Source organism: Lynx rufus, unplaced genomic scaffold (assembly GCF_022079265.1).
Source record: "Lynx rufus isolate CCGP_SWC_20201006 ecotype Redwood Valley unplaced genomic scaffold, mLynRuf1.p SCAF_9, whole genome shotgun sequence".
NCBI lineage: Eukaryota > Metazoa > Chordata > Mammalia > Carnivora > Felidae > Lynx > Lynx rufus.
Genome location: NW_025814897.1, coordinates 98,290,268 through 98,303,758, shown reverse-complemented (window position 1 = coordinate 98,303,758; position 13,491 = coordinate 98,290,268). Strand labels below are relative to the sequence as shown.

The following is a 13,491-nucleotide window of genomic DNA, read 5'->3' as shown; positions in this document are numbered from 1 at the left end:
GCCAGATGCTAACAAGAAATCCAAGTCTGTGAGTCTACCCTTCCCCTGACCCCAGCCCAGAAGGGGCGTGTGGATGATGTGCACGCAGGAGCTTACATCAGCAGAGGATACCCCAACAGCTCAAGGTTGGCGGAAACTTTGGAGCCTGCAACCAGGTCTCGGTGCCCAGGAGCTTGAAAGGGGCAGAGGGTTTGCCACCAGCTCGCAAGTTAGGAAGAAGGAGGAACAGAGGCGCAGCCGGGCTTGGATGGGCTGAGATGGGCTACAAAGCAGGGCTCTCAGCTCCGTCTCATTTCTCATGTCAGTGACACCCTTTCCTTTCCTGCACCATACAAATCCTACAGCAAGGGGAGGGGATGTCAGCCAGCCAACAGCTACTTAGTTGGGAAAGTGCAAAGGGACACTGAGTCCCAACTTCTCGTTTCCAGGTCAGGAAGTGAGAAGTGGAGAGGTGAGGAGAGGTGAGGCAACTCGGGTGAAGGCTCCCAGGCAGTGAGCGCAGGATGGCAACGCAGACACTGGTCTGAGCGTAAGACCAGAGTACCACTGTCTCCACATCTACTGTGTAGCATTTTAGGTCATACGCTGTTTCACATGACGGACACACAACAGAAGTGCCAAAACGACGAGGAGGAGATTCCAGACGTCAGGTTTTCTGCAGTGAAGCCCCAGGGCTAACCAAGCTTGGTGACCTGTGGGCAGGGGAGGGGAAGAGGTGACCCTTGGCCAGGAGACTTCTGTATTCAATTGGGGCTTCTCTCAACAACCACTGTGTGCCAGCCGACGGGCAAATGGATCATGTGCGCTGCTCCCCCATGACAAAGCAATTGGACCAATAAGAAAAATCTGTACACAATTCGAGGCTAATGGAATCCTGAGCAGTCAGCAGCTTTAGGGATTATAGGGAAGCCTCTGAAATGATAGCTATTTGGAGACTGGCTTATTTTTCAGTTTAGTGAACATTGTACAATACCACCAAATGCAGAACAGACACTGGTGTGGGTTTTAGGTAAGCATGAAACCTACTGATATCAAGGCATGTTTTACACTGTAAATTGTTGTCTGTCCTGTGAACTGCCATAGCTCTGAGGCATTAGAAATAATGGATTCACAAAGCCACAGAGCTCAGAGCTAAATGGGGCCTCAGAAGATTCAGGATGGAGCCTTCAGGCTGGTAAAGAATGATTAGTCACACCTTATAGATGCAGTCTCAGAAAGGCCAGGTATCCTGCCCCAAGTCACACAACTAATGCTGACCAAGAGAAGAGGGGAGAAGGGTAAGTCTCCTGCTTCTCAGTGTCCCGTGTCAACTCTGGCCACGTGGCCACAGCTCTGTGGTCCACTTAGCCCGGAGGGCGGCCTCTGGCTAAAGTAACAATAACACAATTCAAGACACCCTGAGAAGCATGTACAAGATGGTAATGTGACTTCATCTCCATGGTGCATTTGACCTTGTTCAAAGGCTTTTTTGCACATACGGGTTTTCATTTTCTTTCCCTGACGTGTGCTCGATTGGCAGGGCAGGGGACAAGGTGCTATTATCACTGTTTTACAGATAAGGATGCTGAACGTCTTGGGGGCCAGGCACTACCACCAGCATCCAGTGAAACCCAAGTATACTCTCTTCTCTCAGGGTTTTCAAAGAACACGTGCATTCTTCCCCAGTCTGTCTTGTCCTCTGACCTCCTAGCCCCCCACTTCCAAGCAATTAGCCATGATTAAGAGCATAGTAAATCTTGAGAATCAGTCCTTAAGATCCCAGTTGGCCAACGGATAATCTCCTGGGTGGCCAGGCCAGAGACAGGCTGACGTCCTCACCCTTGTAATGTTTTTACTTGGAGTCACTGCTATCGCGTCTCAGCTGGCTCCCCCACTGCCACCATTTCCTCTGCAGACCCCAGCCCAATGCCTTCCAAAAATGCCTGTTTGATCAGTTCACTTTCCTGTTCCAAAATGGTCCTTAGTGTCCAGAGTACAAGGATTCACCTGCCTGACATTTAAGACCCTGTAGGCTCCAACCCAACAGTAGCCTTATGTTCTTCTAAAATAATAGTGATGATATTTATAATAATAGCTACCATTTAGTGGATACTTATGAGCCAGGCATTGGGCTAACTGCCTTGCCTGTTACCTAGACGCTGTTAGCTGTCTACCAGTACCCACACTTCCTAGCTACCAAAACCCTGATTTTGTTCAGTGGGTCACGGACCGGCACAGACCGTGGCTCATGATTGGTCTAAGTCAGTGAGTCTCAAAGTACAGTCCCAGAATAGCAGCATCATCGGCTGCTGGGAACTTGTTAGAAATGCAAATTCTCGGGGCGCGTGGGTGGCTCAGTCGGTTAAGTGTCCGACTTCAGCTCAGGTCATGATCTCACAGTCTGTGGGTTCGAGCCCCACATCGGGCTCTGTGCTGACAGCCCAGAGCCTGGAGCCTGCTTTGGATTCTCTGTCTCCCTCTCTCTCTGACCCTCCCCTGCTCATGCTCTGTCTCTCTCAGTCTCAAAAATAAAAACATTAAAAAAAAAAAAAAGAAATGCAAATTCTCAGGCCCCACCCCAGACCTACAGGATCAGAAGTTCTGGGGGTGGGGCCCAGCAATCTGTGGTTTCACAAATCCTCCAGGGGATTCTGTTTCTCACTCCAGTTGGAAAACCAATGGTCTAAACCAATCCTGATAACCTGGATCCCTACTTCCCACACTGGAGGTGGCCTTGTGACTCAGTGTGGGCTCATGAGACCAACATGAAAAGCCGGGAGAAGGGTATTCTGGGAAAGCTTTTATTTTCTTGATGAAAAGGGAGAGAGGCATCCCCTCCCAATCTTTTTGTTTGTTTGTTCTTCTCCAATCTTAAAATTACAACCCCCCACTGTGGGCCAACCTTTACTTTCTATCTTCTTACCACCGTTTTTTTCTTCTTCATACCACTTAGAGCCTCTCGACTATATCTACTTGTTTACCGTCTGTCTCCTCCCACCAAGATGCACCCAAGAGGGAAGGGCCTTTGTCAGTCTTGTTCAGCACGTCTCAGTATCCTCATGTGCACAAAAGTGTCTGGCAAACTGTGTTGACTTGGTGTGTGTTTACTGATAAATGAGCACAGTGGTCTCTTCTTTCTTGCTTTGGATGAGAAATTGATGGCTGAGGCTGTGGCAGCCACCTTGACACCACAGAACAAGAGAATCTCAGAGAAACTGGCTCTGACATAGTTGAGCCAACTCAAAACCAGCAAGGCGTGCATTAGGGCCTCCTGTTAGGTGAGAAAAACAAACCCCTGTCTGCTCGAGCCAGAGCAGACAGCTTTCCTACTCCCAGCAGTGCCGCGCGCTCCTATCAGACACATAAATGTAACCATTTAGCCTTTGTAACAACCTACTTTATAGGTAAGGAAACTAAGTCTCATAACCGGTTAACTAACTTGTACAAGATCACATAATCATTAAGCTATTTTTCTTGTCCAAAATGCCCTCCTTGTGGTCTAAATCCAACTTACCTTTTAGCCCCAAGTGTAAACTTCTGTACTGTATTCCCTGATCACTCCAGCCCACCAACCGCTGGCTTATGACAAGCATGTAGAGTCTATATCATCTGTCTAGGAATTAGAAGTTATTTGCCCTCTTTTTCTAAGCAGACTGTTAAATGCTTGTGGGTGGGCATCATCACATATCTTATATGCATATACTCCCCTACCTCACATAGCTCCTGGCAATAATTTCATGCTGAATTGGATGCCATTAGCTTACTGAGCAACCTTGATCCAGACATTTAACCTCTCTATTCTTTGATCTTCTCACCTGAAAGTCGGGAGTGACAGCCTGGCAAGGTCCAGATTTGTAAGGCAGAATGAACTTTGCTTAGTATCAAAGAGCTAAGAGATAACTAAGAGAGTAGTATCTAAGCCTGCCAGTGCTTCTGGAACAAGCCAGCACAAATCTATCAGTGACGTCTATGACCAAGAGCCTCACAGGGTAAAGGGCACAAGCATCAAACAATCGTTGTCTCACCCAGCACTCAAGCTTAGCCGCTGAAATCAGATGGCCTCACCTGGCCCTGAAATGGAAGGGTGTGGAAAAAAGAATCCATGGGCTCCATAGAGAAAAAGCATCCTCTCCAATCTAATGACGCAGACATGGCACATAAAGAACAGCCTGGGATGACGACTCAAAGAGAAGAGTAATTTATATTTCCCCAAGAAGGGCATAAAAGTCCTTTCCTGCTCTGGGGAGGGAGCCAATTTTTATTTTGTAAATGACATTCAGAGGGCTTCCAAGAAAGCTGAGTGCTGACAGGGAAGTGCAGAGCCAAGGCCAGGAGGACGGGGAGAACAGAGGAGTGGCTTCAAGAGGCAGAGACCATGGGCAGCCAGACTCTACTGGTCCTCAGGCAGGGCTGGGCCTGGCCAACGGTGCCCAGCCCTCTGCTTGTCTTCTGAAGGTCAGTGCTGCCCTCCACTGGCCTGCCTACGGAACACAGCCCGTCCACGAGGGCAGAAGGTCCAGGAGCATCCTCAGATCCTGCCATGGGGCCATTTCTCCTACAGCTTCCTCTCCGGGTCTCTGCTTTCTTTTTGTGGGATTTGCCTCACTTTGATAGGTAGAAAGAGCCAAAGGAGGAAAAAAAAAAAAAAAAAAAAAAAAAGAAAGGTTTTTCCTTAGCTGGTAAAGAAAGAAAAACGCTTTACTTTTAAATTTCTTTTTAAAATTTAAGAGGCACAGAAGTCAGAATGGAAGAAATTTAGAGCTGAAATCCTAGAAAAAATCATGCAGTCGCCACCAGGTTTTCATCTGGTTTGCTGGGTTTTAGCCTTCAGCTGGCAGGGCAGTAGTTTTCCAGACCCCTGTCCACCTCTCCCACCTCCTTCCTCCAGCTGAATCTGCGCTGTCACTCACCCTCAGACGTCCCTGCTCGGCAGCTCTGGGGCGGGCAACCCTGCCACCCTCGCCCGTTTGCTGAGTTCTTCGCCCGGTGGCTCCTCGGCTGCTTCCAGCTTGCGTTTCGGGGATGCTGGGCCACTCGGTAGCGCTCTTGGGCCTGTAGAGAAGCAGGTCAAAGTGTCACAAGGACCCTGCATGGAGCCAAGAGGACCCGACACTGTGCGACGGCAGCTCTTCCAGGGGCAGGGAGCCTGCCTCAAAGCCATGCCAACGAGTTGCTCCTCAGGTCCGCCCCTCGGTCTTCTCTCAGCAGTGACCTTGCCTGGAAATGTCTAAGGAGGGCATGACCAGGCCTGCTGGAGGCAGGGCCAGCTTCTGGGCCCCAAATCCCACGGGCTCCAGGCCACAGACTGCTCTGGCCTGTCTGCTGCCCTTGCTCTGAAGGTCAGGCACTCCCTCGGAGACGCTGGATCAGCCTCCTGAAGCAGGAACAAGCAGCACCCTCATCTGTGGAGCTAGCCTGGCTTGGCAAACTAGAAAAACCCCTGGCGCTCTTGCTGGCCTCATCTTACTGACATCGATCCCAGAGCTGAAGGGAGGAGGTGAAGAATTCGGCAAGACTGCCTGACCTGTCTTTGCTGCCACCACCGGACTGTGCTGCCCCCTCCTGCCTGGACCACCACGGTTGCCTCCTTTCTAGTCTCCCTGTCCTTGGGCCTGCCCGCACCGCACTGTCCCTTCCACACAGCAGGCGGAGGGAGCTTTTGAAAACACAGGTCAGGTCACACACCTTCACCCTGCTGACCACCCCTCAGTGCCTCCTCAGTGCGCTGATGACACAATCCTACTCCTCCTGGGGGGGGGGGGGGCCGGGCCCAGGTGACACCGCTCCTGCCACACCTGGTCCCCATCTCACTCTAGCTCCTCCCTCAGGGTACACCAAGCAGCACCAGCTTCCCTTCCTCTGTGCCTCAAATGGGCTAAGCTCGTTCGTCTCTGGGTCTTTCCCTGCTATTCCCTTTGCCTGGAATGTTCTTCCCCCAGTTCTTGGAAAGCCTGGTTCTCCTTGTTACCAGGGTCCTGCTCAGAAAGGGGTTTCCTGACTAATTCTGTCTAAAGAGCCTGAAGGAATCCCCCTTCCCCAGCCCCTCTCTTACCAGGTCATTCAATTTTATTTTCCCCCAAAGCACTTGTTATCAAAAATGCTCTTACACAGTTCCTTTACTGTTTGTCTCTGCCAAGAGGAATATAAGCTCTCTACAAGGGCACAGATTCATTCCGGCCTCTGTCCTCAGTCCTCAATGACTGAACTGGTGGTAGTTCTGCAGTGTCCTCCGGGTGGACATGGGCCCCAGGAGGCCAGCTGCTACTCACCTGCACTGCTCACATTCCCAGTCTGGCTCGAGCTGGGCTCTGCCACCGGGTTGCTGAGGTCTTCCACACAGGAAGGGACAGAAGCCAGCAGACCTGGGAGAGAGGCAGGGATACGATCAGAATATAATCTCGCAGGACTCTAGAGGGCCACCAGGCGGTTGAAAACAAGATGCGGTGGTGGGAAAGGGGGTGCTGGGCCATGACACTGGGGCTCCATCACTTCCCGCTGTGGCCACGACGAAGAGAGGCCCCGTCCAGCCTGGCCTACAGTGCCCTGTGCCCTGGGAAGTCAAGTCAACTTAACAGCTCAAAAGAGAGCACTCAGTCTCCCTTTGCAAATATCTGGAAATCCCCTCTGAGCCCGCAGGTAGGTGCTGTCCTGCCCCTAGTGAGCTAGGGGATGGTGGTGGGAGTAGCGGCTCCTTACAGAGTCCCCGGTAGCGGGAGAGCTGCTGATAAATCTGCTTCATTCGCTCAATGTTGAGTCGGCTGGTCTCAGCATGGTTGACAATGGGCCGGGGATAGTCCACCCCAATGATGCATTTGGCTGCCTTCTGAACGGACTCTGGGGCATTCCAGGGCTCATAGATGTATCGAGAGGGGAATCCTTTCAATATGGGCAGGTATCGCCTGAAACACATACGTCGGACAACCGGTCAGCACACTGGCACTCTCCTTCAAAGGGCCAAGGGTATCTCATCCTAGGAGCAGGCCACAGCAGCCAGAGCAGAGAGCCTGGACCGCACCCTCACCTGATGTAGTCTCCACTGGGGTCCGTGCGGCGGCCAAAGCCTACAGGGCAGTAGCAGTGAAAGAACTGTTGGAAGAAAGCACTGCAGGACAGCCACATCCAGCTGCCCGCGTTCACGCTGAAATCTGCATCCAGGAGCAGCTCATCAAATACCTAGATGGGGAGAGTGTGGGACAATCAGCCACCTTGAGGACCTCCTGCCATGATTCTCCCCAAGTTACCACACATCTCCCCATGGAGGAGAGCCAAAGCCCTTCTGCGGAGGGCAAACCAGAGAGGATTTGGAGGGGATGCCCAGGATGCAGGGATCCTACCCCATGCCCCAGCCCAGAAGAGGGCTGCCCCTGCCGGGCCTGACAAGAAGGAACAGGCCAGCTTCCCCCGAGAGAGCACTCACCCGGACCCCGCTCTCCCAGCTGACCCAGAGGTCTCCGCGGGTGAGGAAGCAGGCCACAGCGTGCCGCGCCAGATGGTGGATCCAGCCCTCCTGCCTCAGCTGGGTCATGATGGCGTCAATCCAAGGGAAGCCTGTCTTGCCCTCGGCCCACTTGGCCAGGGCCTCAGGGTTGCGGTCCCAGGGGATCTGGATGCAGATGGGGTTCCCCTCCATGCGGTCAAACCTGGGGTTGTTGGTGGCGGCCGTGTAGAAGAACTCTCGCCACAGGAGTTGCCCAAACAGGGAGAGGGGGGGCGTGCTGTTCCGCTTCACCTGGGGTTGGGGGTGGTAGCATGTGGATGCAAATACCCACCCAGCTCTCAGCACCATGTCGCTCAGGCCTCCCCCACAAGGGAATCTGGAGCTGCCACGAACGTGGTGGCTCCAAACCCCCTAGACGTGTGGCGGGACTGTGCCCTAGCAGTGGTCCAGCGTGCCCACAGGCTGAAAGCCCAGGCCCTTGACTGGCCCGGAAGCCCCGTTCTGCTTGGCCGTGACCGGGCGCAGGGTGCACTGCCCTCCCCGCCCCTCACCTTTTTGTACAGGTCCCACAGGCGGTAGTAGAAGAGGCGGCACGAGAGGCAGCCGAAGCGCAGGTAGGGGCTGAGGCCCGTGGGGCTGGCCAGCAGGGAGTTGGCGTTCATTCGGGGCCTCTCATAGTTGGCGACCCAAGCCTGCAGTGGGAAGAGAAGGCGAAGAAAGGAAAGGCCTGGATGTTAGAGAAAAAAACCCCGAGGCGCCGGCACAGAGCGTGACTTCAGAGCCCGCTGTCATACACGTCCTCCCATCTGATCTGAACCATCCTCTGAGGCGGCATTTCTCAGCACCTCCTTTTGAAAACGAACGACGAAGCCCAAAGGGTGATGTGCCTCTTCTGGGGTTACAGAGTCGGTAAGAGACAGGGCCGGGGGGCACTTAGCTTCTGACTCCAGACTCCACCTACATCTAGTAACTCTTTTCTCTTGCTCCACTCCTAGAACCCTCTTTCTCTTCTTGATGACTCTTTCACAAACTTCACACCCTCTTTAGACCCCCTACGCCACACTTCCCCGCCACCCTCCAGCAGACGACTTTCCTTCCCGACAATAAGGAAATGGAAGCCCTCAGGAGAAAAGCTCCTCAACCTTTAGCCACCAAATCTACAAACTCGCCTGCATCTACACCTACCCCCTCTTGTGACCCTGCCCAAGGCCAAGGCCTCTGCCTGGCTCTGGAGCCCGCCCCTCTTCCCTCTCTTGCATGTTCCGTATCTTTCTCTCCAGTTTATACTCCAAGAATATTGGGGAAGTCATCTAGCTTTTTCGCAAACCAAAGAAAAAAAAAATGAAGGACTTCTAGTAACTTCTAGCAACCCTGCAGACCTCTACTCTTGGGTCCTCTTTCCTCTCTTCACAGCCCATTTCCCCACACCCACCTTCACTTTTCAGCCCACTCGAGTCTGGCTTCTGCCCTCACCCACTCCCACCAAGCTGCCTCCCACCAAAGTCTCTGTGGTTTCCATGCCACTGAGTCCTGCAGGCACTTCCTGTCATAGTTTTGGACCTCTCGGCACATCTCACCCTGCTCCCGTCTCCATAACCCTCTGTTCTGTTGGCCTTTGGACTCCACACACTCCTGGCTGCCTCCCCTCCCAACCCCTTCGGTGCTGGCATCTCAGGGCTCTGTGCTGGGTCCCCTACTCAACTGTGTTACTGGGGGAGAGCGTCCAGTCCCGTGGCTCCCAACACCACTTCTTTACGGAGGATCAGCATGTCAGTGGCTCCAGCCCAGGATGCTTAGCTGCTGCTTAGCTGGATTCCCAGATCACTCCATCCACCTCCCTGCCAGGATCTCTACTTGACTGCCCTCCAGGCCCCTCGAAGTGTAACAACTCTTTTCTTCAAACCACCCTTCCAAGGGCATCCTTATCTCAGAAAATGCACCGTCATCCACCTGGGTGTCCACGCCAAGGCCTGGCCATCACCTGTGACTTCTTTGTGGCCAAGTCCTGTCAATTCTACTGTTCAAAGATTCCTCAAATCTGTCCTTTTCTTCCCATCACTCTTGCCACCAACCTGGATCAGGCTAAGATGTAGACTCGACGACTGTGACAGGCTCCCAATTGATCTCCCTGCATCTATTCTGGTTGCCCTCTAATCCCATCTCCACACTGGGGGCAGAGTCACTGTTATTTAAGTTTTTTTTAGTCTACATACTTCCTGTCATTTCTTTCTTTCCCTTTAAGGTTTTCTGCGAAGAACCCAGGTCATTTGACTTGTACTGATTCCCGCAGTCTACATTTTGCTGATTGCACAGGCACAGTATATTGCTGCAAACCGGTGGCCGGTACCAGAGACTGGGTTGGACTCAGGTTTGACTTCTTTGGCAAGACTGCAGGGGGACATAATGCCTGACTGTCTCTCTTTATGGGGGTTAGCAGTCATTGACGCACAATGCGTCATCACTGAAGGTTGCAAAATGTTCCATCATTCCATTCTCATTTAAAAATAGGGATACTGAGGGGCACCTGGGTGGCTCAGTCGATTAAACGTCTGATTTGGGCTCAGGTCGTGATCTCACGGTTCATGGGTTCAAGCCCTGCATCAGGCTCTGTGCTGATGGTCAGAGCCTGGAGCTACTTCAGATTCTGTCTCCCTCTCTCTCTGCCCCTCCCCAACTTGCACTCTATTTCTCTCTCTCAAAAATAAACATTAAATAAAATAATAAAATAAAATAAAAATAGGGATACTTTTATAAAGAGATGCTTGCCCTCATCTACTATTTTGGGGAACCAGGGATAAAGATCATACACTGTCTCCCCTTTTTGGTGAGAGCACCTAGTTTCCTTGCAGTGATCCAACCTGCCCTAATCTCAGTCCAACTGGGTAAAGTGGAGCCGAGCTCACCTTCTGACTCTGGGAGTAGTTTGGCAATACAAGTGTGACAGGGAGACACCCCTTCCTCGGCCGTGGTGATTGAGTCAGGGACTGTCACATGACCCGATCCAGAGTGAAATGAAAACGCTCCTCGGGACTTTTCTCAGAGCTTTTAGAAAAGAGGCACACTACTTCCTCTGGTGTGCTTAGCAGACCGAAAATAAGCTTCTGGTGACCACTCTGCCACTGCTCAAGGAAAGCCTACCTCAGAGCTCAGAGATGGAGAATGTATTCCTGGCAGCATTACTTGGACACCTGGATCCACCTAAAGGCTACACCTTGGACTCCTAGTTAACTGAGTTCAAAAACTCCCTTTTTCAAAAGCCAACTTGCAAATACAAACTGATTAATAAAACCCCCTTCCTCTTTGCTCCCCTAACACTCTGAACTGCTCTTTTCCTAACCCTCAGAGTACCCTGTAATTCCTCGTTTCACGTCTATCATCTACAATAGACTAGTTCTGGAAGCGGACTCTATGCTTGCCTCATTGGGCAGTCTTTTTAGTAGCTAGGCCATCCTGACACAAGTAGATGTTCACCTCAGATTTGGAGAACTGAAGACTGAAATAAACCTCCTGAGACAAGGTCACACTCTGCTCACAGGCACCTTCTCTTCTCCTAGCATGTAGGACACGGTGTTCCCTCTGACCACCACGGAGTCTGAAGGGTCCTGACACAAGGCCCCATGACAGACCACACCCTCCAGGGGCATGTGGAAAAGGACGCTGACTTCAGGATCTAAGGGGACAGCCCTCCACAAAATGCTTTTAAGGTGATGATAATCCACGAGACCATTAAGTTAGCTCTTTATACTTGTCAGTCTTATTCTAGTCCTGCCATCCCATTTGTGATCTCTACCGCTCTGCCCCCTGAGCCCAGCCTGTGTTCTTGTGTACCCAAGGATCTTTGGGTAAAGCTCCTTATGTGGACAGGGACAGCTGGTCCTCCCCATAGCCCTTGGACATCAGTCTTATCCTTTTAAGTTGGTGGGGCTGGCTGAGGTGGCTGATGGTAACACGAAGATAGGGCCATCCCAAGGGAGGTGGGTCCTGTGGCACATTTTCACTGCTGGTGAGGCACCTCCAGGGCTGGGAAGCATTCTTCCCTTGTAGGTCTGCCTTAGTCTCCTTGTTCCATTGTTATCACCTGGCTGCTGGGCCAAATGCCCACCCATCTGAGAATACAAAAAGTTGAGAGCCAGTCTATCAGTCTATAAAACAGCCATGGTGGGCAGGAAACCAGGAGCTGACTCAATCATGAGAACCGTCTCTGCTCCTCTAGTCCTAGGGTCATGGAAGCCATGTGACATTATTAAGGAGTGCCTTTGAGGCCTCCACCTCTTTCCTTCCCCTTGCCAATTCCCACTTTATTGGGAGGTGGCCCATTTGTTCTCTGTGTCCAAACATACGGAAATCAATGCTGAGGGGGCCCAGCAAAAGGTGAGGATGGGACACAGAAACACAAAGTAATTAATCTTCTGGACTTCACTGACCAGACACCCTCTCAGTAAGGGGAACCTGTACAAAGATGAAAGAAAAGCAATCTAGTATAAGTTTTGGAATCACGCAGAACAAGATCTCACTCTACTACTTGTTAACTCTAAACCTTAATCTCCTAATCTGTAAAATGGAGAGCTTAACACCTACCTTGTAGGGATGTCGAAAAGAAAATAGGAAATAATGCAAGCAGATACTTAACTCAGAAAAGCTCAGCCCAGTGACCAGCATGTGGTAAACACTCACTAAATGGTAGTCGTTATTATTGTTGTTACTGCCATCAGGAAGATTTTTCTTTTTCTTTTCGAAATTTTTAAAGATTTTTATTAAAACAATTTTTTTTTACTGTTTATTTATTTTTGGGAGAAGGAGAGACAGAGTGCAAGCAGGGGAGAAGCAGGAAGAAAGGGAGACACAGAATCTGAAGCAGGCTCCAGGCTCCAAGCTGTCAGCGCAGAGCCTGACGCAGGACTCAAACCCACGAAGTGCAGGGTCATGACCTGGGCCAAAGTTGGACGCTTAACCGACTGAGCCACCCAGGAGCCCTAAAGATTTTTAGTTTTTAAATTTTTAAAAAATTTATTTATTGAGAGAGAGAGAGAGAATGAGAGAGAGAGAGAGAGAGAGGGAGTGCCCATGCGCACAAGCTGGGGAGACAATCTGAAGCAGGCTCCCCACTGAGCATGGATCTTCAGACCATGAGATCATGACCTGAGCCGAAATCAAGAGTCTGACGCTTAACCGACTGAGCCACCCACATGCCCCTAAAGATATATACTTTTAAGTAATCTCTAGACCCCACGGGGGCTCAAACTCACAACCCCGAGATCACAAGTCATATGGTCCACTGACTGAGCCAGCCAGGTGCCTCGGAATATTTCTCATTTTCAACCACTCTGAGGGAAGAGGCACTAAGGGACATGAAGCTGACTCTCATATCCTCTGCTGCCTGGATCCTGGCATCCGAAGTTGTGTGTCACAGAAACGGGGGCCATACCTTCCGTTCCAAATGCTTATCCAGGCGGGCCAGAGCTTCTGTCTCTCCTCCTTGCCAAACAGCCGGGCCAAGTCCTTCAGTAGGGAACCCTACAAGAGGAGGAGCAGGTCATGGAACCAGAGGTCAGGCCGTTTCAGTGATAGCTCAACAAGTCTCGACACGTTGTGTTCTTTGAACCTTGTGGGAACTGAACTATGTGTTCTAGGTGCTGCTGGCGCTGAGATCATCCTAACATTTCAACATGTGCCAGGTCATCCTGGTTCTCTTTCCACTGTCACGTTTTTATCTCCTTTCCCTTGCCTTCCCTATCCTGGTCTCTCCTCATTCAAGACAGATGAGAACAATCCTGTACAGCTTGCCCTATCAGGTTGGCTAGAAATGACTGTGGTTTTCAGGTGAGAAAGGCTAATTTTGTTCGGATCAAAAAACGCGGGATGGGGGAGGAAGGGGAGAAAGGGTACAGTCAGTGACCTGAGGGGCTGACAGACGCCCTTTCAATGGAAACTATACTAGTTATCTTGGTGTCGGGGAGCCCACTGATGCCAGCACTAGACTGTGCCTGTATGTTCTGAGACAGAAAAGTACAAAAACAGGAGCATAACATAGGATGATGTATACGAGTAAGAACAGAAAAAAAGACTGGAAGGAC

At 51.2% G+C, this 13,491-nt stretch overlaps 1 protein-coding gene across 3 annotated transcripts in view; it reads right to left on the bottom strand.

Moving 5' to 3' along the window:
* CRY2 (cryptochrome circadian regulator 2) overlaps window positions 1–13,491 on the bottom strand; it is a 33,178-nt gene that overhangs the window by 6,984 nt on the left and 12,703 nt on the right. For 2 of the 3 annotated variants that reach the window (XM_047071230.1, XM_047071232.1), the window contains 7 exons: window positions 12,843–12,931; window positions 7,969–8,109; window positions 7,397–7,708; window positions 7,001–7,152; window positions 6,676–6,878; window positions 6,249–6,341; window positions 4,890–5,031 (listed from right to left, as the gene is read on the bottom strand). In XM_047071230.1, the coding sequence (XP_046927186.1) occupies window positions 4,892–5,031; window positions 6,249–6,341; window positions 6,676–6,878; window positions 7,001–7,152; window positions 7,397–7,708; window positions 7,969–8,109; window positions 12,843–12,931 (1,130 nt within the window). In that variant the 3' untranslated portion in view covers window positions 4,890–4,891. Of the gene's footprint in view, window positions 1–3,935; window positions 4,585–4,889; window positions 5,032–6,248; window positions 6,342–6,675; window positions 6,879–7,000; window positions 7,153–7,396; window positions 7,709–7,968; window positions 8,110–12,842; window positions 12,932–13,491 lie in introns of those variants that run through there. The other variant, XM_047071231.1, reaches the window with a different exon arrangement.